This window comes from Lytechinus variegatus, chromosome 6 (assembly GCF_018143015.1).
Source record: "Lytechinus variegatus isolate NC3 chromosome 6, Lvar_3.0, whole genome shotgun sequence".
NCBI lineage: Eukaryota > Metazoa > Echinodermata > Echinoidea > Temnopleuroida > Toxopneustidae > Lytechinus > Lytechinus variegatus.
In genome coordinates this window covers 1767371-1794995 of record NC_054745.1, presented here as the reverse complement: position 1 = coordinate 1794995, position 27625 = coordinate 1767371, and the positions used below count along the sequence as shown (strand labels likewise).

General features: G+C 35.9%; 1 protein-coding gene across 1 annotated transcript in view; it reads left to right on the top strand.

The window, feature by feature from the left end:
• LOC121416728 overlaps nt 1–27625 on the top strand; it is a 46598-nt gene that overhangs the window by 1261 nt on the left and 17712 nt on the right. Inside the window, exons 2-4 of the mRNA XM_041610187.1 lie at nt 7301–7456; nt 9333–9437; nt 26572–26907. Coding sequence (XP_041466121.1) covers nt 7381–7456; nt 9333–9437; nt 26572–26907 — 517 coding nt within the window. The 5' untranslated portion in view covers nt 7301–7380. The remainder of the gene's footprint in view (nt 1–7300; nt 7457–9332; nt 9438–26571; nt 26908–27625) is intronic.

Sequence of the window (27625 nt, the reverse complement as noted above, 5' to 3'; positions counted from 1 at the left end):
GTTCACTTTTCAGGACACAATACATGAAATTTCCGCATACATTCGTAATTCCGAAGCTTCGTAATTCCGAAGGTTCGGTTATTCCGAAGGTTCGTTGTTCCGAAGGTTCGTAATTCCGAAGGCTCGTAATTCCGAAGGTTCGTCAATCCGAAAACGAAATAAGGTTCGTTGTTCCGAAGGTTCGTTAATCCGAAAACAAAATAAGGTTCGTAATTCCGAAGGTTCGTTAATCCGAAAACAAAATAAGGTTCGTAATTCCGAAGGTTCGTTAATCCGAAAAAGAAATAAGGTTCGTAATTCCGAAGGTTCGTTAATCCGAAAACGAAATAAGGTTCGTTAATCCGAAAACGAAATAAGGTTCGTTAATCCGAAAACGAAATAAGGTTCGTTAATCCGAAAATTAAATAAGGTTCGTATTTCCGAAAATGAAAATAATTCATTTTGGTAACAAAAACGATGTTGTCATTACAAGATTACACGATATTATGCAATGATAGTAATAACGATCGATGATGTGTGTTGGGGCCAAAGCATGTATTTCATTAAGAATGGCGCCCTGATCAAGCATAGGCTAATTTCGATTTTATCTGAGCAATTGCTGCCTATAAGCAAATAATTTAATTAAAGATGCAGGGGATCAAGTGTGTTGGAAGCGTGCGAGCAACCTCTAGATAATAGGATTTGTATTGGAGGGGATGTCATTTTTAATAACAGCTTCCGCTGGTAATAAAAATAAAAATAATACTAATAATGATCCTTGTGAGATGTTGAAAGCGCGAATCGCAAGCTGAAACTAGTAGACATTTCATGTAACAAGACGTGAAGTGAGCATTCGGAGCATTTTTTGTAATCGTGAGAAAGATGTGTATCTTTCTAAAGAATTAATGCGAGGGCGAGTTGTAATTTGTTTATATACTGACCTGGGGCCCGTTGCATGAAACTTTTTACCTGAGAAAACTCAGGTTGTTTTTACAGGAGTTTTTGCCCTGTGCTAAAGTAATTGGCGGAAATCAGACTAACCTTAGTTTTCAGTTTTTACCAGAGTTTTCTCAGGTAAAAAGTTTTATGCAACAGGCTTCAGAAAGTAATCTTTTAAGGACTGCATTTAGTGACTCATGAATAGAATATATATCTCACGAACTATATAATGAGAGCGCGAACAGCAAGCTTAAAATTTGTGATATTCCAACCTGAAAACTGGACATTTCATACTTCTTTTTTGTAACCAGGAATAGAATGAGTTCCTCAATAAACAATGCGAGCGAGAAACGTGAGCCAAATTTTTCCGATTTTCCAACCTGAAAACTGGACATTCTATAGCATTCTTGTAAAAAAAATAATAATAGCTGGGAGAATAGTTTTCAGAACTGAAGTGGCTTCCCTGGGTAAATGATATCTATATCAATATCATCATTCTAGGCCCACATGAAATTTCCAAAAGTTTGAGCACGTGATTCGCTCGCAACATCTCACAAGGATGCCCTTTTCACAGTATTGACCAAAAAGGTGAATTTTACATCTTCAGATTTGACTTTTTCCCCCAAACCGCTTGCTCTCTACGCTCGCAGAAATGAAACGTAAATATATAACTTTAGCATGTTTAGTGATCACTTAAAAAATTGTGCTCAATTTAGTTACTAGAAAAACACACAACCTCTTTACACAGATGATAATCTAATGGTGAAAATATCCGTTTGCACCAAATTGCCCCTATTGGCCCCTTTTTTTTACTTTGCCCCCCCCCCCCAAAAAAAAAAAATACGTTCCACCGCCATTGGCTAAAACACGCATCGTCTTCATGGCTAACTGCAAAAAGTTCTTAAAATGTCCCCTTTAGATCAGATCAGAGCTTATATATTTAAAAATTCTGTTCGCGCTTCTTGCTAGCAGTTATTATCTAAATTTAGTTACATAGGCATCTCGCTTTGAACATCGCAAACATATTGCCCACCATATTAACAAAAATATAGCTCGCGCTCGCATTATTTAAAAAGGGTTTATCATGTTATTACATATTTACTTTATTTTATAAGGATAAAGATAATTATTGACTGTTAGGACTACCCTTTCAAAGAAACAAACAAAAATCAACTTTAAACTGCCGATCAAGGAAAATATGGCTAAAAAAAAATCCCCCCCCCCCCCTCTATTTGACGAAAGTTGGATCCGCCGGGAGGGAGGCAGGGGGCATCAAAAATGGAATAAAAAACAGGGGAATTAATATTTTCCAAAATGGGAAAGTTCCTTTTTCAAAAATAAATATGCCGTTTTTCATGTTTTTTCGAAATAAAATACTCTTTTTAAAGTATACAAGTTAAGTTAAGTTTTCAGGCTGGAATATTGAAAAATTTCAGCTTGCGCTTCGCACTCTCATTCGATTGGTGAAATATGCATCCTAAAGAGGTCACTAAATGCTTTCTTTAACAGGTTCCTTTTCTGGTCAGTATGTTTAAGCTCGCGTTTTGCGCTCGTGTTAATTCTTTAGTTAGATGCACATCTTTTTTAATGACAGCAGAAATCTGCTCGGATTTTTAAAAACTAATTTTCATTTTTTATTGAAATAACCTAAAGTTTAGCTTGTGATTCCACTCGCAACACCTCGCAATAATGCCATTTTAAGAATAACTGACCACAAAAAACGTTATACAACTTCACCTTTGAATTTGTTTTACCAAGCCGCTCGCTCATTATACTCTCTCCCGAAAAATAAAGCCTAAATATACATTTTGCCATAATAAGAAGTCACTTCAAAAAATTTATTCTCTACTTAATCACTATCAAACAGACAATGACTTTAAGCAGATGATAATCTTAAGGTGAAAATATCACCACAGTCCCAATTTTGACGTATGAGTTTCATTTTTTGGCTTTACCCCCAACGAAATTTCGTTCGGCCGCCCTTGCCTCCCCATCCTCATATGATAATTGAACGGCAACAGTGTCCCCCGCCCCTCCCCTTGCCTCTGCCTCTGCTTTCCCGGTTTTCATTTTTCGGATTAACGAACCTTATTTTGTTTTCGGATTAACGAACCTTATTTTGTTTTCGGATTAACGAACCTTATTTCGTTTTCGGATTAACGAACCTTCGGAAAAACGAACCTTATTTTGTTTTCGGATTAACGAACCTTATTTCGTTTTCGGATTAACGAACCTTCGGAAAAACGAACCTTATTTCGTTTTCGGATCAACGAACCTTCGGAATAACGAACCTTTTTTCGTTTTCGGATTAACGAACCTTCGGAACAACGAACCTTATTTCGTTTTCGGATTAACGAACCTTCGGAACAACGAACCTTATTTCGTTTTCGGATTAACGAACCTTCGGAACAACGAACCTTATTTCGTTTTCGGATTATCGAACCTTCGGAATAACGAATCGTCGGAATTACGCCACAAATGTTCGGATTAACGAACCCTTTTTCGTTTTCGGATTAACGAACATCGAGGTATAGGCAATTTACGTGTTTCGGAATTACGAACCTTCGGAATAAAGAACCTTCGGAATTACGAAGCTTCGGAAATACGAAGTGTAACCGAAATTTCAACACAAAAAAATAGCTCGCATTTCGCGCTCACACTATTTAAATAGGGCTTAGGAGATTATTACACATTTACATGATTTGAATTCATTCAGACAAATAAAATGAAATATTTACATGTCTTGGATTGCCAAACAAGGTCTAAAAACCCATACAAGTAGGCATCCCAAAATATAAAACAATAAAAAAATCGTATTCAGGAAATCAACAAAAAATTCTTTATAGACCAAGTATTAGATCATTCATTACTGATTAATGAGTGCGGCTGTAAGGTGTTGCATTGTATCAAATAAATAAAAAGAAATCAATGGCACGATAGATTCAAAATAAATGCTATACCCAAATATGAACCAAATTATATGAGCCTAGGTTAAGTCAAACTGAAGTTATCGCGTTCACTTACAAGGACTTGAGAAGGGTAAGTTGAAAACATGTCACTGTGACCTTGACCATTGACCTTTTGACCTCACTATCAAGGCTTCCTGGGGAGCGTTTCATGAAAGGACTTGTCAGACGTTTCATCCGACAAGTCCTGTTTTATCCGACAGTTAATATAGTAACAGTGCTTCTCAACCAATCAGAATCCAGGAAAGTTGTCAGATCTGACAACTTGTCGGACGAAAATATTGAGGAAACGCCCTCCTGGAATGCATGCTACAATCATACACACCAAATTGTATGACCCGACATTAAGCTTAACTGAAGATATCGTGCTTACAAGAATTCAGATGGGTGAGATGAAAGCGTATACATTCGTAATTCCGAAGGTTCGGATATTCCGAAGGTTCGTTAATCCGAAAGCGAAATAAGGTTCGTTGTTCATTTCGTTTTCGGACAAACGAACCTTCAGAATTACGACCCTCATTTCGTTTCCGGATTAACGAACCTCATTTCGTTTTCGGACTAACGAACCTTCGGAATTACGACTCTCATTTCCTTTTCGGATAAACGAACCTTCGGAATTACGCCACAAATATTCGGATTAAAGAGCCCTTTTTCGTTTTCGAATTAACGAACATCGAGCTATAGGCAATTTACGTGTTTCGGAATTACGAACCTTCGGATTATAGATCCTTCGGAATTACGAAGTGTAACCAGATGAAAGCATGCCATTGTGACTTTGACCTTTGGACCCCAAAATCAATAGGTTAACTATTACAAGTTCTTATGACACATACTGAGTTATCACATGTTAAATAATGATTGATATACATTATTCAATTTAAGATTTATTGCGATTTTTTTTCTTCCTCTAAATTTATCAAACCAATGAATAAGAAAATAGTGCTTTCTTCTGATAGCTATATATCATTCTCATACTGGCAATGAATTAAGCGCAGGATATGGTTTGTTGAAAAAAAATCAAAGGGCACAAAACACCAAAGCTTTCCATTAGTCACCCGTCAACAATAGGATAATCCCCCACACACAAGTCGGGCCTTCTTTACAATCTCGCCGTTGGAATCGACTTAACCCTGTTCATTGTCAATACATTGCTTTGCTAAGAATGAAATGGAAAACAACAGGGATTTCTCCCCTTCTTTCTTTTGTCGCCATTAGATAGCTCTAGAATGATGAAGACTTCATTGATTTTCATTTCTTTTAAAGAGATTTTACCATGTAAATGCGCATCCGCAATGTGACATTTCCAAAATCGATGCTGATGTGCGTGGGTTGCGTATAATTATCAGGGGTGTCTTGACTGCAGGCTCCATCTCTATACTCATTTCCCTAGAAAAAAATGAACTCCTCGAATTTTTTGTTTTTATTCAATATTACTAAAAGTTTTAAAAATAAATCAATAAATGAAAGAATTGACATAATGTTCATTAGTATCAATTTACTTTATTTCGAGAAAGCTTCTGATAAAAAAGATTGATATTAGGGCCTGTGTATGTCTATTTGTATTGTTATTATCGTCATCTCAATCTCTACTCTTATTATCACCACGTTTCTACAAGAACTAGGGGTTTAAAAACAGGAGAGTTGCGAGCTAGCACAAAAAGTCAACTTTTAAATTTGAGTCAGATTTCGACAGTATTTAGAAAATTACATCAAATTTACACTTTTCCTTTGCTTTTCTTGTTCGTTCTTTGATGTAGAATTTAGGGGGTCATGGCCCAAACCTTTCCTTTTCCGCTCTACGTCGCTGTTATTAGGGTGGGGTCCGAGGGCGGATATTAAAGCCATTTTAGACCTTACTGCTAGCCGCTATTTTTAATCAAATTGCGGGTATAATTAAATTGTAAGGCAGCCTGGATGTGTTTACAGTTCTACTTTGGTTTTTTTTTCTTGTCCGTTTTCTTCGTTTTCTAATCAAACTTTTGACTCATTCTATTCTACTTTAATTTCCCGCTTTTGTTTGCTATTTTGTCATCTTTTTTAAATATTTATTTCACTTTCTTACTAATCACGCTAGCATAGTATTTTGGAATGACTTGTTCTTTATCAAATGTTCTCCTTCCCTTCCTCTCCCGCTTTCCTTCCATTTTCCCTTTTATATATTTTTTCTGACTTTTTTCTTTACTTTTTCATTTCCCTTTTCTTCCATTCCTAACTTTTCGCCAATCACAAGCAAGAGAAATTGTCCGATATATGAATACATTTCAGACGATGAATCTTCGTAAAGCACTACGTGATCCCATAACGTCATAATTATACACGATTTACCGCAAACTTTTTTATTTGAATTGGCTTTTTGTTCTTTAAAGGCATTTTTGCAATTAATTTTACTGCAATTCTTGCCGGAAACCACCCCGTGACCTCCAGGTCCCCGTCTTAGAAAGAATTATGATTCATCCAATCAATCGTAACTCTAATAATAATAACAACGTGCCTCGGAATATAATATTTCTAGATAGATGGCACTATATAAATGCCTATTATTATTGTGGGAATACATCATTGTCATTTTTCTTACAGGAAAACTGCAAAGTGTCCTTTGTAATGAAACGCAAACACACCAAATGTTCAAGAGAACGATGAATGTATGAATACACATCAGATCTAGAAAATACTTTGAACAAACATACATTATATATAATGGGCATTGCTGGCTTTCCATAGTTGAAGTTGGTCATACCAATCTCAACTCTTTGTAAGACGGGACCCAGGATCGATTCATTGCAATCATACCTATACTTTGGCAATAATCCCTAGTTCATATCTCCGCATACCTCTTGATAAACGTTGTTTCATATTACATGCAAATAGAAAGATTAAGCGGCAGAAGGTAGCCTACTCTTTAAATGTTTACTAGATTGTAATAGTTTTTCCACGAAAAGTATTTCTTATTTATTTTTTAGGTACAAGGGTTTGTTTGTTGTACTCACTCGGGTTTTTAGACAGACCCATCTACCGAGGCATATTGTATGGAAGATTATGAGTGCCACCCAGATGTTGAGATAATTCTCTTGGGAAGTCGACATTTTGCAAGCGAAAAGACCAGATGACGAAATCCCGGATCTTATCATGTCCAAATCTTTCAGAAGAGATGACCAGATGTCATGATCTAGTAACTCGTCATGTCTACATCTTTAAGAAAAGATGATCAGATGACATGATCATGGATCGAAGATCTTGTCATCTGATCATCTCTTCTAAAAGATGTCGACATGATGAGATCCGGGATCTCGTCATCTGATCTTTTCTATTAAGATGTCGACTTCCCAAGATAATTATCTCAACATCTCGGTGGCACTTTTAAGCTTCCATAATATTGCGTATTTATTTCTCTTTCGTCTCACTTCCTTCCGCTCCAGACAATCTGGAAGCTCCAACGATATATCGATCATACGAACATGAATCCCCGTCAATTGAAGGCACGTATATCAATTTTCCTATGACATCACTATGGCTGCAGTCGGATATCAGTAAAATGACATCGGTTGTAAAGGTGTACGAGTCGTGTGTGAATGGTAAGTAGAATGGTATTCGATAGGGGAAGGCGGGGTAAGTTGTGACACTTTTTGCATTTTGCATGTTATAATTGATGTGACTTGAAACATTGTAGAAATAAGTACCTTGCCTTTAAATTTGATTCTTGGGAAATATTTTTCACCTATATATAACTTTCTACCCCCACACTGAAGTTCATTGTGACCGTTGAAAAAGACGATGTCAAATGGCTCAACTTGCCCCATATGTGGGGTAAGTTGTGCCATCTTCTGGGGTCAGTTGAGGCACAAAAACTATGTACAAAATGTATGCGGGAAGAAGCAGCATGTCAATTTTGTATTTCAAGTCTTTTCACTTGCTAATTCTCTTTAAATACTAACATCCTCTAAAAGTAAAATAACTGTCGCGTGAATTTACACCTTTCTACCTGCACATCAATGGCTCAACTTGCCCCTATGCTCAATTTACCCCACCTACATAGTTTTCGCAGTCACGGCGCGGCCGCTCTCTACACCGCGCACCCAGCATTCCTATAAAATTCAAGTCATATCACAATGGAGAGCTGAGAGGCTTTTGTCGAAAGTTGGTGGACTGGGACGCGAAATAACTTTCCCCACCGCAGCTTCTCTTTACAAATTGTGGTGCTCTGCGTTGCCATCAACACCCTCAAATCGCCGGTACCCTTATAGGCCTTAGTATAGGCGGATCATGGGGGTCCAAGCCCCCCCCCCCCCATTGGCGGTGCAAAAAAGGGGGGGAAAATAAAAGAGACAAAAGGAAGAAAAAATAGGGAAAATAGAAGAGAAAAAACGAGAAATGTAAGAGGAGGAATACGAGTGAATACAAAGCAAAAGCACGCATCACAATGTATCGAAACTTCATTGTGAAATGACTGGGATAGAATAACACTTGTCATAAGAGCCTTGCTGGTAAACTTTAATGTTGACCTGAAAATGACCTTTGACCTTACCATGTGACCTCCGACTGCGGCAAAACATGCCGGTCTCCTAAGTCCATCGACCATCCAAGTTTAATTGAAAAGTGACTTCTGGTTGTGGAGTTATGTGTCATTAGATTTGTGACGGACGGACGACATTTGGACCCTAAGTCTCGCCTTCACCTCTGGTGGGCGAGACAAAAATGAGGGAAAAGCTTGGAAAATAATGATAAAAATCTTTCATGTAAAACTAGTCAAGCTCGTAATATTAAGTGGCCCGCAGACAAGTGGTTTAAGTCTTTTTACTTGATAATTCTCTATAAATTTTAAATACTCTATAAGGGGTCATACAAATCTGCTCCATTCTGGCTACATATCGATGTTTATTTTTAGGTTTATATATATATATGTGTGTGTGTGAAGCTATACATGTACAACAGCTTTGGCCACTCTTTTATTTTAAATATTGTGTAAAGAAATGGATGAAGAGAACAATGGTAGGCGTAGCTTAAATCAAGGTTCCCCAGAGCTATCTACCCTTTTGGAAAAATTGGTGATGCCGAAAAAATGTCTCTGCCGAGCACATATTGAACCTTTTAAAAATGTGGTTTTTATTTTTCAAACCCAGATACAGCCCGCCAAGAGACTTTTGGTATCCCCTCTTCAAATTGTTTTTGCTCACTCATGCGTGAGTGAGCAAAAACAATTTGAAGAAAAACAATTTGAACAGATGAAAGAGGGGATTCTAAGCTTTACAGTGGTACATGTAGATCACTTGTCCATTGTATTTTATATTTGTCGTACATAAATCCATTATATTGTACAATATTTATATGATATTATGTGCTTTGCCTTCAATGTTTGCCTCAATTACTTAACATTCTGGCATTCGAATCATACTTGTTGTTGTCAGATTGCTGTAACCTAGAGCTCGTCACTTTACAATTTTTCATTTGTAGGGAACTGCCATCGTGGTACGTGTTCGTATGGTGTATGTTCTGACATCACTAACGAGTATTCTTGTCGATGTGAACCGGGCTATGGGGGTGTAAACTGCGTCCAAGGTAAGGTACTTTTGTGAGGATAGATATTATGAATAAAATATGCAAAATAAAGATATGCATTTTCAGTTTGAGACAGCTTTGTAAAGCATTGATCTGCGAGTGCAAATGAATGTATATATATGTACATATACAGTGCGTCCCAGAATAAACGAAACCGAGATTTAGCGATCATTTATCATAACTTAATCATAAATATAATAGACAAATGACCTACCAATCTAAAGCTTAGAATCTCCTCTTTCATCTGATATTACCTAGGTTATTTCTTATTCACGCATGAGTGAGCAAAAACAATTTGAAGAAAGGATACCAAAACCTCATTTGGCGGGGAGTATCTGGGTTTCAAAAGGAAAACCACATTTCCGAAAAGTTCAATATCTGCTCTTTAATTTGGTACCTCAATTACAGAAAATGGTCAAGAAATAAAAAAGTTCTGGTCATTTGAAATAAGGCTTGTATTTCCATAATTTCATGAGATAAACGTGTTTTCACCGGTTTCCCACAGAAGTTTTCGCATGGTGAACAAAAGAATTAATGCATGGCTGATCGTCAACAAAACGGAGTGTCAAGTGAGTTTGAACGCCAGCCTGGAGAACCTCTTCATTTTATGAAATTATTGAAATTCAAGCCTTATTTCAAAGGACCAGAACTTTGTTATTTCTTGACCATTTTCTGTCATTTAGGTATCAAATTAAAGAGGAGATATTGAATTTTTCAGAAATGTGGTTTTCTTTTTGAAACCCAGATACCCCCGCCAAATGAGTTTTTGATATCCTTTCTTCAAATTGTATTTGCTCACTCATGCGTGAATGAGAAACAATCTAAGTAATATCAGATGAAAGAGGAGATTCTAAGCTTTAAATTGGTAGGTCATTTGTCTATTTTATTTATGATTAAGTAATGATAAATGATCGCTAAATCTCGGTTTCGTTTTTTCTGGGACGCACTGTATATATAGGTTATATAATATGTATGCTTGTGACGGTATGTAGTGAGTGTGTATACAGTACGTCCTTCCCTGAAGAAGAGAAAATGTGATTCCCACTTATTCATCAAGGTAAAATGTATCCATGTAATCACTTTGGGGGAAATATTCAATGGCTACGTTCAAATCTTCGAAGTGGACATTGAGCTACTAAATATGGCCAACCGTTATGAGTTCGGCCCATTTCTGTTACAACACAAATTTCTCCCACAAATCGCAGTTTTATTCAATTTATTTTTATTCTTATGTTTTATGTTTGACATCGTATACCCGGAAAAGTATGAATATTCTGAAAATAAATTGTCTGAGGAATTGCAAAAAATGCAAATCAGAACAGGCCTAGGGTAATGACATAAGAGGTTAAAGGTCAAAATATGTGGAAAACTGTGAAAAATACACTTCCTAATAGATCTTAGAATCAGAAAAATGTTTACATCCTATACAAAAATAACATGCATATTTCAACTCCTTAAAATGAGACCTTTCCAATGATATATAACCTGTTAGGGATAACTCTCACTTAAATGGTTTTGGTTAATCATCTTTAAGACGAAATTACACATCATAATTCCCGGATGAATATGTAACAATGTCTGATTTACCCCCAAATATTTTGTAGTCTTGCCTTTAGTACCACGAATGTACTTGGAAACACTTACTATAGAATGGACGAGAAAATCCCTGCAATCTGATTAGTTGAGGGCTATGCAAGAATTTTTACTGGGCTGCATGAACGATACTGATAATCTAAACAATATCCACTGTAAACAAGCTATCGCCCAAAAGGTCATTGTGATGTCATCGCGCATGAACTGTTACGCTTTTTTTACGTCAAAATATTGAATTTTCGATCAAGGCAGAATGAATCAAATAAAGGGTGCAAAATGATCTGTAAGTAAGTACCGTAATTGTCATAGGGATTAAAACTGCCCGCATACTCGTTAGTTGAGAAGTCCAGACATACGATCTAACGTTAGATCTTCTGCCCTGGGCTGGCTGTGCACAGCCAAATCTCCACTGCAGGCCCAGGCAGGTGCTGGTCCCCGGCGCGGCCCGGGCGTACACTTACAGCTATTGGAGGTCGGAGGCTGCCTCAAGATCTTTTCAATGCAAAGCTGTATTTCTGGCATTTTGGGTATAATAATGCCTTTGTGCCAACATATTATTCAGTTAAGCCCATATTTATGTTGTCCAGGGTTATCAAAGTGTCTGCATTAAATTTTGGATTTTTCATGCATCCGGTAAATAAATCATGCGTCTGTTAAAAAAAATCATGCGTCCAGTAAAGTAAATTTACCGGACGCATGAAATTATCATGCATCCGGTATATCATTAATATTTGTGGTTTATTCAACATTTTTTTCCATTCTATAAAAAAATGATGCATGGGTTTCTTTCGTGGGTCAGTGGACCAGTGTGCACAAGGTAACTTTGGCATGGTTGCTACTGATCCACTCTAACCCATGCATCATTTGTATACAAGTACATTATAATATATTTAAAGTGGTTATTATGAATTTAAAAAAAATGATTTCATCTTATAATGGGATATGTCACATCTTCGCTCAAAGACCGGTGAACCAAATAGTGACAACTGAGAGTCCAGAAATTTAGTATAGGAAAAATATAAATACACACTGAAAACTTCCCATACCTGTAGCTACATTTTAAACTTAGGGCCCGTATTCTAAACTCAAGTTAAAATTTGTGGTTTAATAATGGAGAGCCAATTGGGGCACAACAGTTTTTCTTTTGCGTTATGAAAGCAATAAGGAAATAAAATAGTAAACATAAGAAATAAACATTCTAAAAAGTTAGTATTAGTATGTTTAAAAGATCTTGCTCGACATTCTGCAGGACATGCTCATCAGAGTACTGGGTTGAATGCCAATGCCATAATACAAAACGAATTCTTTGGGCACATTGTTGCATCTGTTTTAGTGTCAACTTTGTACCAGTGTTTTCCTCTCGTAGTTTTGTGATAACTGAGAAAAATGTCCTCTGAACACCTTTGTGCCTGCCAAATGACGTTGTGTCCTCTACTTATTTATAGACACAGTGTGATGTACCATAAATGAGAAATGTTATTTTACCAGAATAATGTGAATGTTAACAATGTCAGTCTACACGGTCAGATTGAAACCATGAGGTCATACTTTACAGATTAATCTCTAAGGTCTTTAATTAGTCTTAGTAGTATGTGTTTTTTCTTATTTTTCAGTTCTAAACTGAATTGAATGTGTCAACCAACAACTATATTTTTATTTCCTCATTTTTCAAAATCTGTCAGCCACAATACATTTCAAACCGTATAACATAATGGTCAGTCGCGTGCATTTTAGTGTCTGGAGTCCACACACATAGCTTCAACACAGAGAATGGTCGTTTTCACAAGCGTGATATTGCAAAAATCCGGTTATATCATTACAGTTATTAATAATCTCACACCAGTATCGGCCGCACAGAAACGCTGTTAGCGTAACATTTCACTAACACTGCGCTAACAAAGGGCCCCTGTTACAACCGGTAATCTCGGCGGGATGGCTATAATGCATTATTTACATCTGAGATCAACGCTTGACATCACAATCTGTATAGTATTATCCATTAACAAATCAGCTCTTAACAACATGGGTAGAATTACCGCGAAGAAGACAGAGAAAGCTGTTGTTAAGGCCTGGTAACACCGCCCGAGCGTTGTTGGAGCGGTCGTGGAGCTGTGAATCACAAGATTTTCCTTAATTTTTGGTATTTTATTTGTTACCATGGCAACACAATTTTCTATATAGGCATAAAATATGTTTTGCACATCTTCACATCAAGACCAATGTTTGTGCCACATTTCATGAAAATTGGTTAAAAACTGAGGAAGTAGTTGGAACAGCAAGATTTATACATAATTTTGCCATAATATACCGTTACCATGGCAACACAATTTCCGACACATGCAAAAATGTGTCTTGCACATCTTTTCCTCAAATCCAATGTGTGAGCCAACTTTCAAGAGAATTGGTATAAAACTAATGAAGTATTTTAAACGGCAAAATTTTGGCCATATTATAATGTTACCATGGCAACACAATTTCTGAAAAAGAAAAAAATCTTCCACCTCCTAACCTTAGGACCAATGTGCGTTCCAAATTTCATGAAAATCGGTTAAACAAATGAGGTAGGAGCTCGAAATGCAATATAGGTGTAAATTCTAAAATTTTGTTGGCTGAAATTGCCTCGAATCTAAAATAATTAAGACATTTCACAACTGTCTTAAAGTTAGGGCTAAATTCTTAGCCATGTTGTATTTATGAAATACAGAATCTGCAGTTTTAAGAAAAGTTACTTAGCCATTCATCCTATATCTGTCTTAGTTGCGCAAAACCTCTTAGCTAAATTCTAAGACAAAATTCTTAGCCAATTCTTTATGGAATACGTGTTTTGGCTAAGAATTTTATCTTAGACAGATAATAAGACAAGATGCTTAGATTTTTTACTTAAGCATGCTTATCTTGTTTATGGAATACGGGCCCAGGCCTTTAGGGGATTAGAGTTAGGCAAAATGTGTGTGTGTGTATTTGAGTTTTGTCAGACGTGTATCAATCAGATATGATTATTTACGTCTGGGACCGACCTTTAAAGGGGAATCCAACCCAAATAAAAACTTGTTTTTATAAAAAAAAGAAAAATCAGACAAGTTGATAGGTGAAAGTTTGAACAATATTGGACAAATTACAAGAAAGTTATGAATTTTTAAAAGTTGTAAATTTTGGTATTCACTATACCTATGGAGAATTCAAATTGGCCGCTTATGTGATGTCATAGTGATGTAAGGCAAGGACTACTCTTCTATGTACTTCAATACATATTATGGCTAAAATGTAATTTTCCCCAAAAGCTTTATTTCAAATTGTATTTTTCTTTCATGAGGACATAAAACAATATACTACCTGGGTTATATTTAGATAACTGCCCCAGGGGAATGGGTAATTAGGAGAAAACCACAAATCCCTGATAATAAAGTACATGGCCTATGGGAAAGTTGTCCTTGCCCCTTGTCATGATTTACTTACCCAGTTGCCAATTTGATATCTACATGGTATAAGTGATCTCAATTTTAAAGCAGCTATAATTTTCTTATTGCTTGTCCGATTTCTTTCAAACTTTCACCATTCTGTTTAATTCATTTTTTGTCCTTCGCAACACAACATTCTATGGCCAAGGCTGGATTCCCCTTTAACGTCACCATCCGAAAGACGTGACCAGGGCTTGAACCTCGACCCTCTGCATCAATTTGTAACTTCCCCACAGCTTTGATTACAGGCGCACGCCACAACGCCCAGTGTGGCGTAGTCTTGGTATTATTATTATTTGTACTGCGCTTTTCCCATTAGGCCCAAAGCGCTTACAATTAATTAATAAGATGTAATATATAAAACTACAAAGTATGAAAGAGATGAGTTTTTAATGACTTTTTGAAGATTGCTAATGATGGAGACTGTCTAATTATTAGTGGCAGGTCGTTTCAGGATTTTGAAGCGAAGGTGATCACTGGCCGACCTAGAGCTCTAGTTGGTGTATAAAGATTCAAGCAGTTTTTTAAATACTGTGGAGCCTGTTTATTCAGTGTTTTGTAGACAATCAAGAGTAATTTGAACGTAATTCTCTGTTTAAAAGGAAGCCAGTGAAGAGAATTAAAGAGTAGTTGGGAAGGATAGTCTCGGAAAACCTGTAAAATTAATCGTGCTGCCCAATTTTGTAGTCGTTTGAACACGGACTAATTGATTAGAGGGAATTGTAGAAAGGAGCCCATTGCAATAATCAATACGAGACAGATCCAATGAACGAACAGCATTGTGACAGGCAGACTGGTCAATAAACCTGATGATTCTAGAAATGTTCCTTAAATAAAAAGTGACTGTGCTACAGATATCAGAGATATGGTACGACATTGACATGCGGAAATCATATATGACACCAAGGTTTTTTTTTCTAATGGTCTTATGAGTGTACCATCAACATCGAGTTGAACATTTGGAATATTGTGCAAGTTATAAGTAGAGGCCGCAACAAAATAATCAGTTTTATTATCATTTAATTTTAGTTTATTCACTATCATCCACTGTCTTATATCTGATATACAATTCTGGAGTTTAACCAATGCATTATTGAGGGCTCCAGGAGTCTTCGGATCAAAAGAAACATATAATTGTATGTCATCAGCGTAAAAATGATAATTCATACTGTGATTTCGGATGATATCACCAACTGAAAGAGTATATATTGAGTAACCTATGGGTCCGAATATTGACCCCTGAGGGAGTCCAAATTCTAGAGTTATGGGATATGACAATGTGCCATCAATATCAACTTGCGAAGTCCATCCAGACCAGGCGCATACGCAGGATTTTTGAAAGGGGGGGGTTCGAGCTGATTTTTTTTTTAAATCTCTCGCCCAGTCTCTAAAAAGTGATGAGCGGGGGGGGGGGAATCCGCCCACTTTTTGTCCGTACAATTTCTTGCGTCATACATTATTATGTAGGGGTACCGTGCGTCTACCAGACTGACCTCTGGGGAGACAAGCAAAAAAAAAAAAAAAAAAAAGGAAACGAAAAGGGGGGTTTGAACCCCATAACCCCCCCCCCTGCGTACGCGCCTGATCCAGACAGGTATGATTGGAGCCAGGATAAGACCGTGTACCTAATGCCTATTCTCTTGAGTAACCGGGATATGACAATGTTATGATCTATTGTATCAAAGGCGGCAGAAAAATCTAACTGCACCGTGAAAACTACATTATTAGAGTCGAGAGAAAACATGATGTCATTTTTTACTTTGATCAGAGCAGACTCGGTGCTGTGACCTGGCCTATAGGCAGATTGGAGAGGATCAAGAATATTATTAGACTCAATATGATCAGCTAGTTGAGTGCATGCCGCCTTCTCGATGAGTTTACCTAGAAATGATAGGTTTGAGACCGGTCTATAATTACTGATATCATTAACATCCAACCCTGATTTCTTCAAAAAAGGTTTGATGATTGCTGAATGTGCTTGATCAGGGGAAATACCTGTGGGAAGAGATTGATTGATTACATTTGTGAGCAATGGTAATAAATGAACGATGTTTTCTTTCAAAATCCATGTAGGAATGGGGTCAAGACGAGAGGATTTAGTAGCAGAAGACATAATGATTGTGGATACGTTTGACTGAGAAAGCACCTGAAATTCTGTGAAAAGTGGAATATTTTGGTTTTCAATTTCACTAAACTGAATGTTAACAGGTACAGTACATGAATCAAGTTCAGCTCTTATTCTCCTTATCTTGTTGACAAAAAACGAAGAGAATTGATGAGCTAATCTGGCTGCAGATTCATATAAGGGAAGTTGATTCGACTTCTTGTTCAAAAGTGAATGATCTGATATACCTCCTTGACAGAACACGAACCTAACTTATCTTTCAAGAAATCTTCTATAGCGGTATCAATGATTTGGCATACATTCCTATTAGCTTCTATGAACAATGTGCGATCTGACTCTAGTCGTGTTTTACGCCATTTACGTTCTGCTTTACGTTGGTGCTGGCGAGCAACAAGTAAAGACCAGGGTCTACGTCGCTTCAGACGGCAGGACTTGGTTGAAGATACCAGTCAAAAAGAGAAACATCATCTAAGTCTTCTGGTTGAGATGAAACTAAGTCAAGTAAAGCATTACTGAATTGAGCTTTATCAATCTTGCGGTAATTACGTACGGAATAAGTAACAGAGACTGGGTCTGATTTCTGATGAGCCAGTAAAAAATGAATCATATAGTGATCAGAAATACAAATGTCAAATGTGTGACACTGTAAGATAACTGAATCATCTCTGGTAAAAACTAGATCTAAAGTATGACCAAGATTGTGGGTTGGGCCTTGGACATGCTGGATGAACCCAGCCGAAGAGATGGTGTTCCTCATGTGAAGCACATCATTTTTATTCATGTCTTCCCAATGGACATTGAAATCCCCTAATAACACCAATTTTCCTGGACATAGTGATATTTCACATATGTATTCATCAAATTCCTTCAAGAAGTCAGAACTTGTGAATCTATTTGCTGAAGAAGGGGGTGGTCTATAGACAATGAAAAAATGGATAGAGCTTGACAAGTCGGTAATATGAGCGTGTTCAAATGTGGCAAACCTAAAATATATTTTCTTAATCTTTAATTTGAGCATGCTTTTATACAGTACTCCAATCCCTCCTCCACGATTACTTGCGTCTCTTGGAGAGTTAATGAAAGTAAATCCTATATGAGTGCACTCCCCAATCACTACATTATCCTGATTACTCAACCAGGTTTCTGTAATGCACATAGCATCAATATTATATTCATTAACATATTCAGTAGCATAAGTAGTTTTATTTTTTTAAGATGGCCGACTGTGACGGACGCCACGGTTCCGAATAGCCGTCTTATTTTTTCTTGGAGTTTGGTGATTTTTCTTACATCAGTGATATATTTTTCAAACTATATGGAACTTTAAATCCTGCTTGTCTGGATATCAGCCTTTTGCAGATTTTTAGACTATTTCTATGTTAGAAAAGACACTTAGTGGTGAGTTTGCTGTGAGTTTTAAATTAAACGGGTTCTCTTGATTGATACACCCGGGAGTTCACCGCTGCGATACTCTTCGAACACTGTATCTAGTTAAGCTACCCGGCTTACTTTGGCTAACGTGAACGCCCAACCAACAACCGGGGGTACTACACCTAGAGCTTTGCCTGTTTTCTTTAAAAACAGTGACTTATTAGATGGTGTGAATGAAGTTTCTGTTTATGAAGTGTGTCTTGCTGCAGAGAGAGTTTGTGGTGATTCCACCATTGATGGAGCTCAGAGAATCAAGAATCTATGGCGTATCTATCCACTTGATAAGAAGTTAGACAAAAATTACTTGTCACTGGTTTATCCATCAGAAGTCAGCAGATAGATCTTACGGACACTAACCCATACCTTTACACTAGTGAGAAGCCTACCACTTAAGTACTCATTAGTGATGTACCACTGTCTGTTGCCAACAGTGACATAAAGTCTACTTTCATAAAAAGAGGACTAAAACCAGTAACTGAAGTGAAATATGAGTGTGCGAGAGATTCTGACGGAAAGCTTACTCGTTTCAAAACGGGAAGTTTATCTTCATGGAATTACCGACGGCCCCGTTACCCAATATGGTTAAAATCGTAAGATTTCGTGCAAAAATCTACCATAAATAGCAAAAGGAATCGAGTGACAGAAACAACATGAAAGAAAACATCAGATGTAACAAATGTTTGAAAGAAGGTCATTACGCTCTCGAGTGTCGAGAGAATCAGATTACATGTTACGATTGCTCCCTTCCAGGGCATAAGAGAGGCGACCCCCGGTGCACTGCCTTTACGAAAGGTTCTTCCCAACCAGGCGACAGTGATTATGTGGTCGTGAATGAACGCAATTCGCAGATGGCTCCCGCTTCAAAATATGCCAGCGAAGATGTTTGTGATGTACAGGTAGCAACTCCGCAAAGATCGACAGAAGAATTACCATATACACGCACCAGTAGTCTCGTTGGTGAAAGGTCAGGCACGGTCAAGCAAATAACGCTCGACGAAGTCATCAAACAAGCGCGGGCCCGTAGCAACGAGAATCAACATCGAGTAAAACAGAAGAAAAAGAGAAAAAGAAGGCATTCTAAAAACACGCCAGAGAAGGAAGAATTTATTCCACTGAGTTCCGAAGAAGAATATGAAGATGCATATAACACAGCTTAAGAAACATTAAAACGATGGAATTAAGTATCTTGACAATTAATTGTCAAGGATTAAGAGAAAGGAAAAAGATACTAAAACTTTTTAAATGGGCAAAAGATAATAAAATTCAAATTTTTTTTTCAAGAAACTCATTTTACAAAAGATATCATTCAGGTTCATGATAAATTTGATTGGAAAAGTCAGTCCTACCACTCTGTTGAAACTTTTAACAGTTGAGGTACCAGTATTCTAATAAATTGTCACTCAGTTGAAGTTCTCAATCATATATCCTTCCATGAAGGTCGATCAAATCCTGTTAACATATTATACGGTGGTGAGTCGCTATGGCTACTTAATATTTATGCTCCGAATATGTTGACAAATAGAAGGATTTTTTACAAGTCTTGTTTTGCCTTCTTAGATGCCAATATCCTTCCTAGTGATTGTGTTATTTTTGGTTGCGATTTCAATACTGTTTTAAACTATAGATCTGACAAAAAGGAAGGATTACGAAAGATTTTTTCAGATGCAAAGTACCTAAGAGAACAGTCTGAGTTAAGAGATTTCGTTGATATCTGGAGACTCAAACATCCCAACTCTATTGAATTTACTCATCAATTAATACGACAGTCTCCTATTGAGACTAGAATAGATTTTGTCTTAGTTTCTGATAGACTTAAGAATAATACTATCAGCTGCAATATAATAGGGAGATTTTTATCTGATCATAATCCAGTTTTTATATAAATTGAATTCAACAAATTCAGAAAGGGCAAAGGTCTATGAAAGTCAATAACTCTTTGTTACAAGACTCTGAATACAAAAAAATCATCATTACTCTAATAAAAGACTTTGGGGAAAATATTAATAATCAAGTAGCTGATATAAGATTACTTTGGGATTTATTCAAAAAAGATGTCAAACAAAAATCAATATATTTTTGTATAGATAAATCTAACAATACAAAATGTAAACAAGTATATTTACAACAAAGACTTGATTATCTTACCAAGCAGAAAATTATATCTACTAAATAGAATCAAGAAATTAAAGAAATACGAAGAGAACTTAATAATCTCTATGATTACAAAGTTCATGGAGCTTTAGTAAGATCCCAAATCAATTGGTATGAAGAGGGGGAACGTAATAACAAATTTTGTCTAGGTCTTGAAAAAAGAAATTATCAACAGAAGAATTTGTTTAAAGTGGAACACAATTGTAAAGTTTGTACAAAACAAAACGATATCTTGACTGCTGAGGTAGAATGCTCTCAGAACTTTTTTCAAAATCGGAAAATATAGAAAGTAAGGATATTTATGATTATTTTGAGAATATTCACATAGAAACTTCATTAAACGAAAAACGTTTAATGAATTTTACAAATGTTTTTGGGATCATTTAAAAACTATATTATTAAAATCATTAAACCATTCGTTATCAGTTGGGAATTTATCAGTTAGTCAAAATAGAGCTGTTATTACACTTTTGCATAAAAAGGGACGAAAAGATTTACTATCCAACTGGAGGCCTATCAGTCTTTTAAACACTGATTACAAAATATTGGCATCAGGTTTGGCAGATAGATTGAAACCGGTATTAAGATCATGTATTTCGCTTGATCAAAATGCCTACTTAAAAGGCCGTTTTATTGGAAACAATAAAAGAAAAAAAAGAAAAAAAGAAAAAGACTTACTGATAATGTGATAAATTATATGACAAAACATGAAAAATCGGGGGCTATTTTATTTTTGGACCTAGAAAAGGCCTTTGATAAAGTTAATTGTAATTTTCTTTATAGAGCCCTTGAAAATTTTAATTTTGGTAATAAATTCATAAGTTATATATGCTGATGCAGAAAGTTGTATAATGAATTTAAATTGGCAGTTTATTTCCCTCTAATTAGAGGAGTAAGACAAGGTTGTCCGGTGTCTGCCCTGTTATTTTTAGTAGTCGTAGAATTTTTATCAATTGATTTGAATAAGAATGATTACATTAAAGTTATTATTTTGACGAATAATGTAAATAATTCAGTTGAGATCAAGATAAGTCAATTCGCTGATGACACCACAGTATTTGTAGCGGATGAACTGTCTTTTAAAAAAGTAATGGAAAGAGTCCAAACCTTTTGCAAAGTTGCTGGACCATCGTTAAATGTTTCGAAAAGCTCAGGTTTTAGCTTTGGAAATTTTAATTGCAATTTTTTTTCAAAAGGTTGATTGGAAAAGTGTGTTTATAAAAACTCTAGGGGTATATTTCAGTAAAAATATGTTTGATGCTTATGAAAAACTTGGAAAGAAAAAGTTACAAAAATTGAAAACCAAGTATTATTGTGGAAATGCCGGTATTTAACATTTTTAGGAAACGTTACTGTATTAAAATATTTAATTCTTTCAAATATAACCTATTTAATGACTGTATTTCCCATGCTTGATCACATTAATAAAAAAGTTGAACAAATTATATTTATATTTATTTTGAAAGGGCGAGATAAAATAAAAAGAAAAACAATGATTGGTAGAACTGAAAAAGGAGGAATAAATATGCCTGATTTTGTCTCATGCACAATGTAATGCCCTAAAAACAGTTTGGCTAAACAATCTATTTGAAAACAAGGATCACAAATTTAGATAGAAGTTCCTTCCTGAACTACACCTCAATTACTTTGGACTGAATTCACTTGTTCTTAAAATGTCTTTAGAAAAAGAATGTCAAATGCCTGAAATGAAACAACTTCCAGTATTTTATCGTCAATGTATAATTGCTTGGAAAATGTGTAATAACAAACCTTCTTTTGAGAATACAGGTGAAGATATTAGGCAACAGTTGTTATGGGGTAATAAAAACATTTTGTATAAGAATAAATGTTTGTTTTGGAAGCATTGGGTATGCTCAGACATTCTTGTTATTGGAGATATTATTAACAGCGATGGACTAGTGAATATACTGTGTATTCCAGTTGGTGTATTAATGCAAAATTAAAGAAAAGAGAAAAAAAATTATTTATGTGAATCGAAATTAATTTGGAGTTGTATACCAGAAAAATGGAAAAACATTTTGGTTAAAGATAAACATTGCTCTAATCATTCAATTGTTAGCTACTTTCAATTGAAGGACCACGATCGTATTATACATATTTAAAAACAAAGTAAACATTTATCTGTTAAACTTTCTAAAAGATTATACAATTTTCTTGTGGATAAAAAGTTTATAACCCCAAATGTTGAGCAATATTGGTCACTTTATTTCAAAGAAAATCTGATTTTGAACAATATCTGAAAAGAAAAGGTTACTTTCATTGAAGAATTTCGTTTAGCTGAATTCAACTTTAAATTTTTGTATAAACTTTTGACGCAAATGAATATTTGTTTCGATTTAAATTGGCAGAATATCCATTTTGTCTTAAATGTAAAACTATTGACAACTATTATCACTTATTTTATGATTGCCATTATTCTAGACTCTTGGTTAAAATTCAGTAACTTTTGTGTTACCATTAATCTGAATATTAAAAATGTGGATATAAGTTATAAATTCATTGTGATTGGTAGACATGGTGGTGATGGACATAACGTTATATCTTTCTTTAATGTATTAATCAATTTAGCTTCTTATACAGTTTTTTTAACAAAAAAAAAGAAAATCAAAATTTAAAGAAATATTTGAAATATTCTTAGAAGAACTAAAATGGAGAGCAAATTTAAAAAGAAGTATTTTTTGGAAAAAAATGCAAAACAAAGAGTGAAAAGTCAATTTAGGCATTATGTTTGCTTACTACATGTATTGAACATGTATTTAAAATTCTTTCTTGCTATATTTATAAAATGTTTTTATGTTGAATTCTAATGTATATCATGATGTTGATTTTTTTTTGTTCAATGTTCAGTGACGATGTAAATGAGAAAAAAAAATAGTTTTATTTCTTACAGAATGTGCGTTCCACAAACGGACGTTGCAACTAGATCTTACAGGATTGTTATCAGCCACTGTATTAAGATTGATGTTGTTCCTTCGTCGCTTCTTTCGACTACAGCTGTTCGCAGAATCCCTTTTCTGTCCTCCTCTTTTACCTCGAAAACGTGTCTGGATACCAAGTTCTTTGATCCGAAGCCATAAATTCTCGTGGAGCATGCCCCTGTTCTTCGTTGTTTTGTGAGCAATGTTCGATAGTCCATTTGTAACCACCTCAGGATTGTAATGTTTCCATGCAGGGTTACACTGCAGAAGAAAATCTCTGTCGTAAACAATCCGTCCATTAGTTCCATTGTAAGATGTACTCGCAGATAGCTTACGGGCAAAATACTCTCCAGGAGCGTTTCGGCTGTTGGTCCTGGGTTGGGGTTGATGTCGCCGGACTTCAATAACTGGAACTGGAACGTTGCCGTTGAATTCTGGTAATAAGGCTAGCGGTGTTTCGAGTACTTGCTATGAATCCTGGATACTGAAGTATGAAGATATCCATGTTCATGTACATGATGTGGCACAGCTGCAGTTGAGACTAAAAAGAATGTTAAAGGTGAACCAAAGTCTCAATAGCTCCATTGTAATGCTAGGATCAATGACTTACTTGAACAATACAATAGCCTTTAAAGCTGAATGAACATGAATGGTGAGCACCAAGTACAGTGTATGTGTAGGCAGTAGACATACAATTCACAGTTTACATGTACAAAATGGCTTACCTATACAGAGTAGCTCAAATCAAAACCAATGCAAAATATCTTATGTCAAAGATCACACCAATATTGGAAAAAATGATTCAAAATTTGGCCAAATGAATCCGTGCATATAACAAATTTGCATGACACAACTATAAAACCAAAAAGTACACAATATAACGGTGAAAACACGTAAAACATCAGAGCTTAAACTACCACATGTCAGCCACGCAGGGCGACATCACAATCTAGAGTGATCTTGATTTAACTAAGATTTAGATATGATTATTTGCACATCCTACAAGTTTAAATCTTGTCTAGGAAAGGGTAAAGGAATGTAATTCATTATCACATAGGCCCACAAAGTTGAATTATTATTATATTTTAAACATGAATTGGCAGCAGGTAGTATTGCTGATTTAATTTTAAAAATATCGAATAAGCTTAAAAAGATTTTTTTTTTAATTGCCTATCATGATATTACAAGGAGATTCTGTAAAAAATGCAATCCCACTTTTCATCTGTTTCTTTTGTTTCATCAGCTTTTTTTCTTCTTTCTAATGAAGGGTCTATTAATAAAAAAATGTCTTCAAACATCTAAATAAATGATATATCTTGGAAGAAAAATCTTTGAAAAGGATCATATATCTTAGCACTAATCAACATTCCCCGCTATTCCTGAAGGGGTACTCCCGGCTGAAGAAAATAATACGGTTCGAACAGTAAAGTGAGACAAACAAAACTATGACAAATGAGTAGAAAAAAATATGGTTTCTTAAAATTTTGCATTAGGCCCTATTTCGGTAAAATTTATATTCATGTATCCAGGAATATGCAACGAGGGTATGTTGTATCATAAAAAAATAGGCTTATTCAAATTTTCAGCTATTCGCTCATCTAATTTTACTCGATTTATTTATATATTGCTGGGCCCAGAATACCCCTTTCATTCGGTCGAGTTATATAACAAATTACTTGGTATAAGAAAGGGAGACAGGTTTTAAAGAGAGAAATTATTCACTAACATCATTACTACTGGTGCCCTTGGCACTGTTAGTGATTTGTATTAACATTAGCGCAACCGTTGGCTTCTGCTAAGCCTTTTATTGATAGATTATTAGGAATTCGACTAAGCTTCGGTAAGTTTATCGATACCGGTAGGCCTATTTTAAGTGCTCTGTAAGTAAAAACAACGCGTCTAGCGGTGGTCGACCGTGAAAGTTGTGACTGGCCCTAATGTTAGCGTTCTGGTACGCTAACAACGCTTCTGTGCGTCTATGCGTTCGCCTCAGATTGATAGTATTATGAAAACTTTATCCACTTCCATTAACTTGATGTAAATATTATTACAATTAATTCACTATTTACGCTGTTCATTTGAAATTGTTAATTTTTACAATATGTGTTATGACATATGGTCCGAAACCACCCATATTTTCTAGACACTGGCACATTTGTTTCCCACTGAAATGTCGCAAAGGGTAAAAACGTCGAGACTGATTTGTCATCTCAATGCTAGATAGATTACCTACATATGTAATACTATGTGACTGGTATAATGATTATATCTCGCTTTTCTCCATTACTTCGAGATCGAGCAAGCAAATCATGGCATTGTGTTGTTGTGACTAACGAATGAGTTTCCGTTCCTAGACCCTTTTCATTTCAAACAATTAATACAGTCCAGACAAAATTAATTAACGCATTTAATGTTGAAAGTGATAATTTTCTTGTACTATTAAGCTTTGCCGACTGATATTTATAATATAGCTACAGTTTAAATATGTAAATATTTAGTAGTATCAAGTCCGGAATTTACTTTGATTTGTAATAGGGTCTGCATACGCAGCGTATAAACCAGCAATCTTGCATCGTCTGCTACGTAAACTAAATGAGCGAATATGACCAAAACCATTATGTTTCATGATTTACATGAATTAATTATTAGCTTAATTAGGTATTCTTCCAACTCCAAAGTTCAAATTTGACTCACATTTAATTAAAGAATAAGCCGATGAACCCTTAAAACATTTTTATATTGGGTAATGTTATGTTAAATATTTATTTTCTAAATGAAATGAAAATTCATGCTCCCCTCGTCTACCACCATGCAAAAATAAAATTGTTCTGGTAACTGGTATAAAGATTCCTATCAGATAATGCCAAATATGTCCACGTAACACATACGTGTGTATATTGATTAATTCATTTTAAATCTGAAGGTTATTCTGAGGTCAAAGCAAGTCTTCGTTGGGTCCATTTTGTATGTGTAAGCATGGATTCCACCTTATGACAATGTGCCCCCCCCCCCCCTCGAGATAAAAGATGACCTTGAAATATCAGGGTCCCGGAACATAAAACTTATCAATTGAATGTAGGGGTGGTTTATACGATTGATAGTAAAAATCAGCCTCACGCTCATTGGTAGGGTCCATGGTGCTACTAACGGATCCCAGAACAGCTATTTGGTTGACGAGTTCGTACATCATCGTTGTGGCGTGCGCCTGAAATCTAAGCTGTTGGGAAGTTACAAATTGATGCAGAGGTTCGAACCCTGGTCACGTCTTTCGGATGGTGACGTTAAAGGTCGGTCCTAGACGTAAATAACCATTTCTGATTGATACACGTCTGACAAAACACACACACCCATCATCAGTGTTTCATAAACTCATAATGGGCTTTATCACACATTACTAATTTGTCCCCCTCTATTTGCATTTCTTGTAATTGCCACAGATGTCGATGTAAAGGAATGGATCCTGGATTGGCCCGATGGTAGTCAGCAAGTACCACTGACACACAACATAACTTGCAAAGTGAATGTTCCTATGCCTGACTGTGGGATCGAGTACATCCTGGATAATCGTGAAGTAAATTACGACTCTTATCTATCGCTTGTCATACGGTCCTCGGACATTTCAGATGCAAATTCTACATTTCTGACCGATTCCAGTAGCATTTTCGACGAGTACGGATACTTGAACCGGTCGAACATCTGGTTCCAGCTCTATAGTGCCTCACCTACGAACGGTGTATTAATCATGTCAGCCAAGTGTGACATGTATGAACAAGGTATTTAATTACAATTTATTTTAGAGTAGATTGCTGAAAAAGTTAACTTTTACACTAGGAAATAAGGGTGCAAAACTTTCCGGGAAAAGGTGCTGAGTAAGTATTCGAGAATACTTGCACCTTTCACTCGCCACCGCGCCTGCGCAAGCCCGCAGCGGGTGGCTAGGGTGCAAGATTGAACCTCGCGTATAGTTTAGGCTCCTGTCATACTTTATCAAAATGCTTGCAAAGTTCAACCTGGTCGGCAATGAAAAAATACCTCTTCTCGCTTGTAAGGGAGTGTGTGTGTCTGCATCTTTTAAACGTGTAATGACATTGAAATTATGTTTTACTTGCGAAATTGCTCGTAAATAATATTGTATAGAGTTATAGGGTCTGGGAACAAACTACGCAGAAATCTTACGTTTCGAGTGGTCTGTAGGTTACCAATATAATTGCATAATTTGCATACTTTATGAACTCGCTACGCTTGTCTGATTGTTTTGGGAAGAGTACTTGTAAAAAAAATGGTTTCAGCATGATTCTTAGTTTTATTTGGGGAATTACGTCGTTTGGCAAAGATAGTCGTTTTAGTTACTCATTCAGTAAGATTTTTGGAAATCGTTATATACGGAGAACCAAACATTGCAGTTATATGTGTGTGTCTTGAGCTTTCAGTACCCCATACTTACGATCCACCATTTTGTCCTGTTTGTGCCAATTAATCATTGCGGAAGAA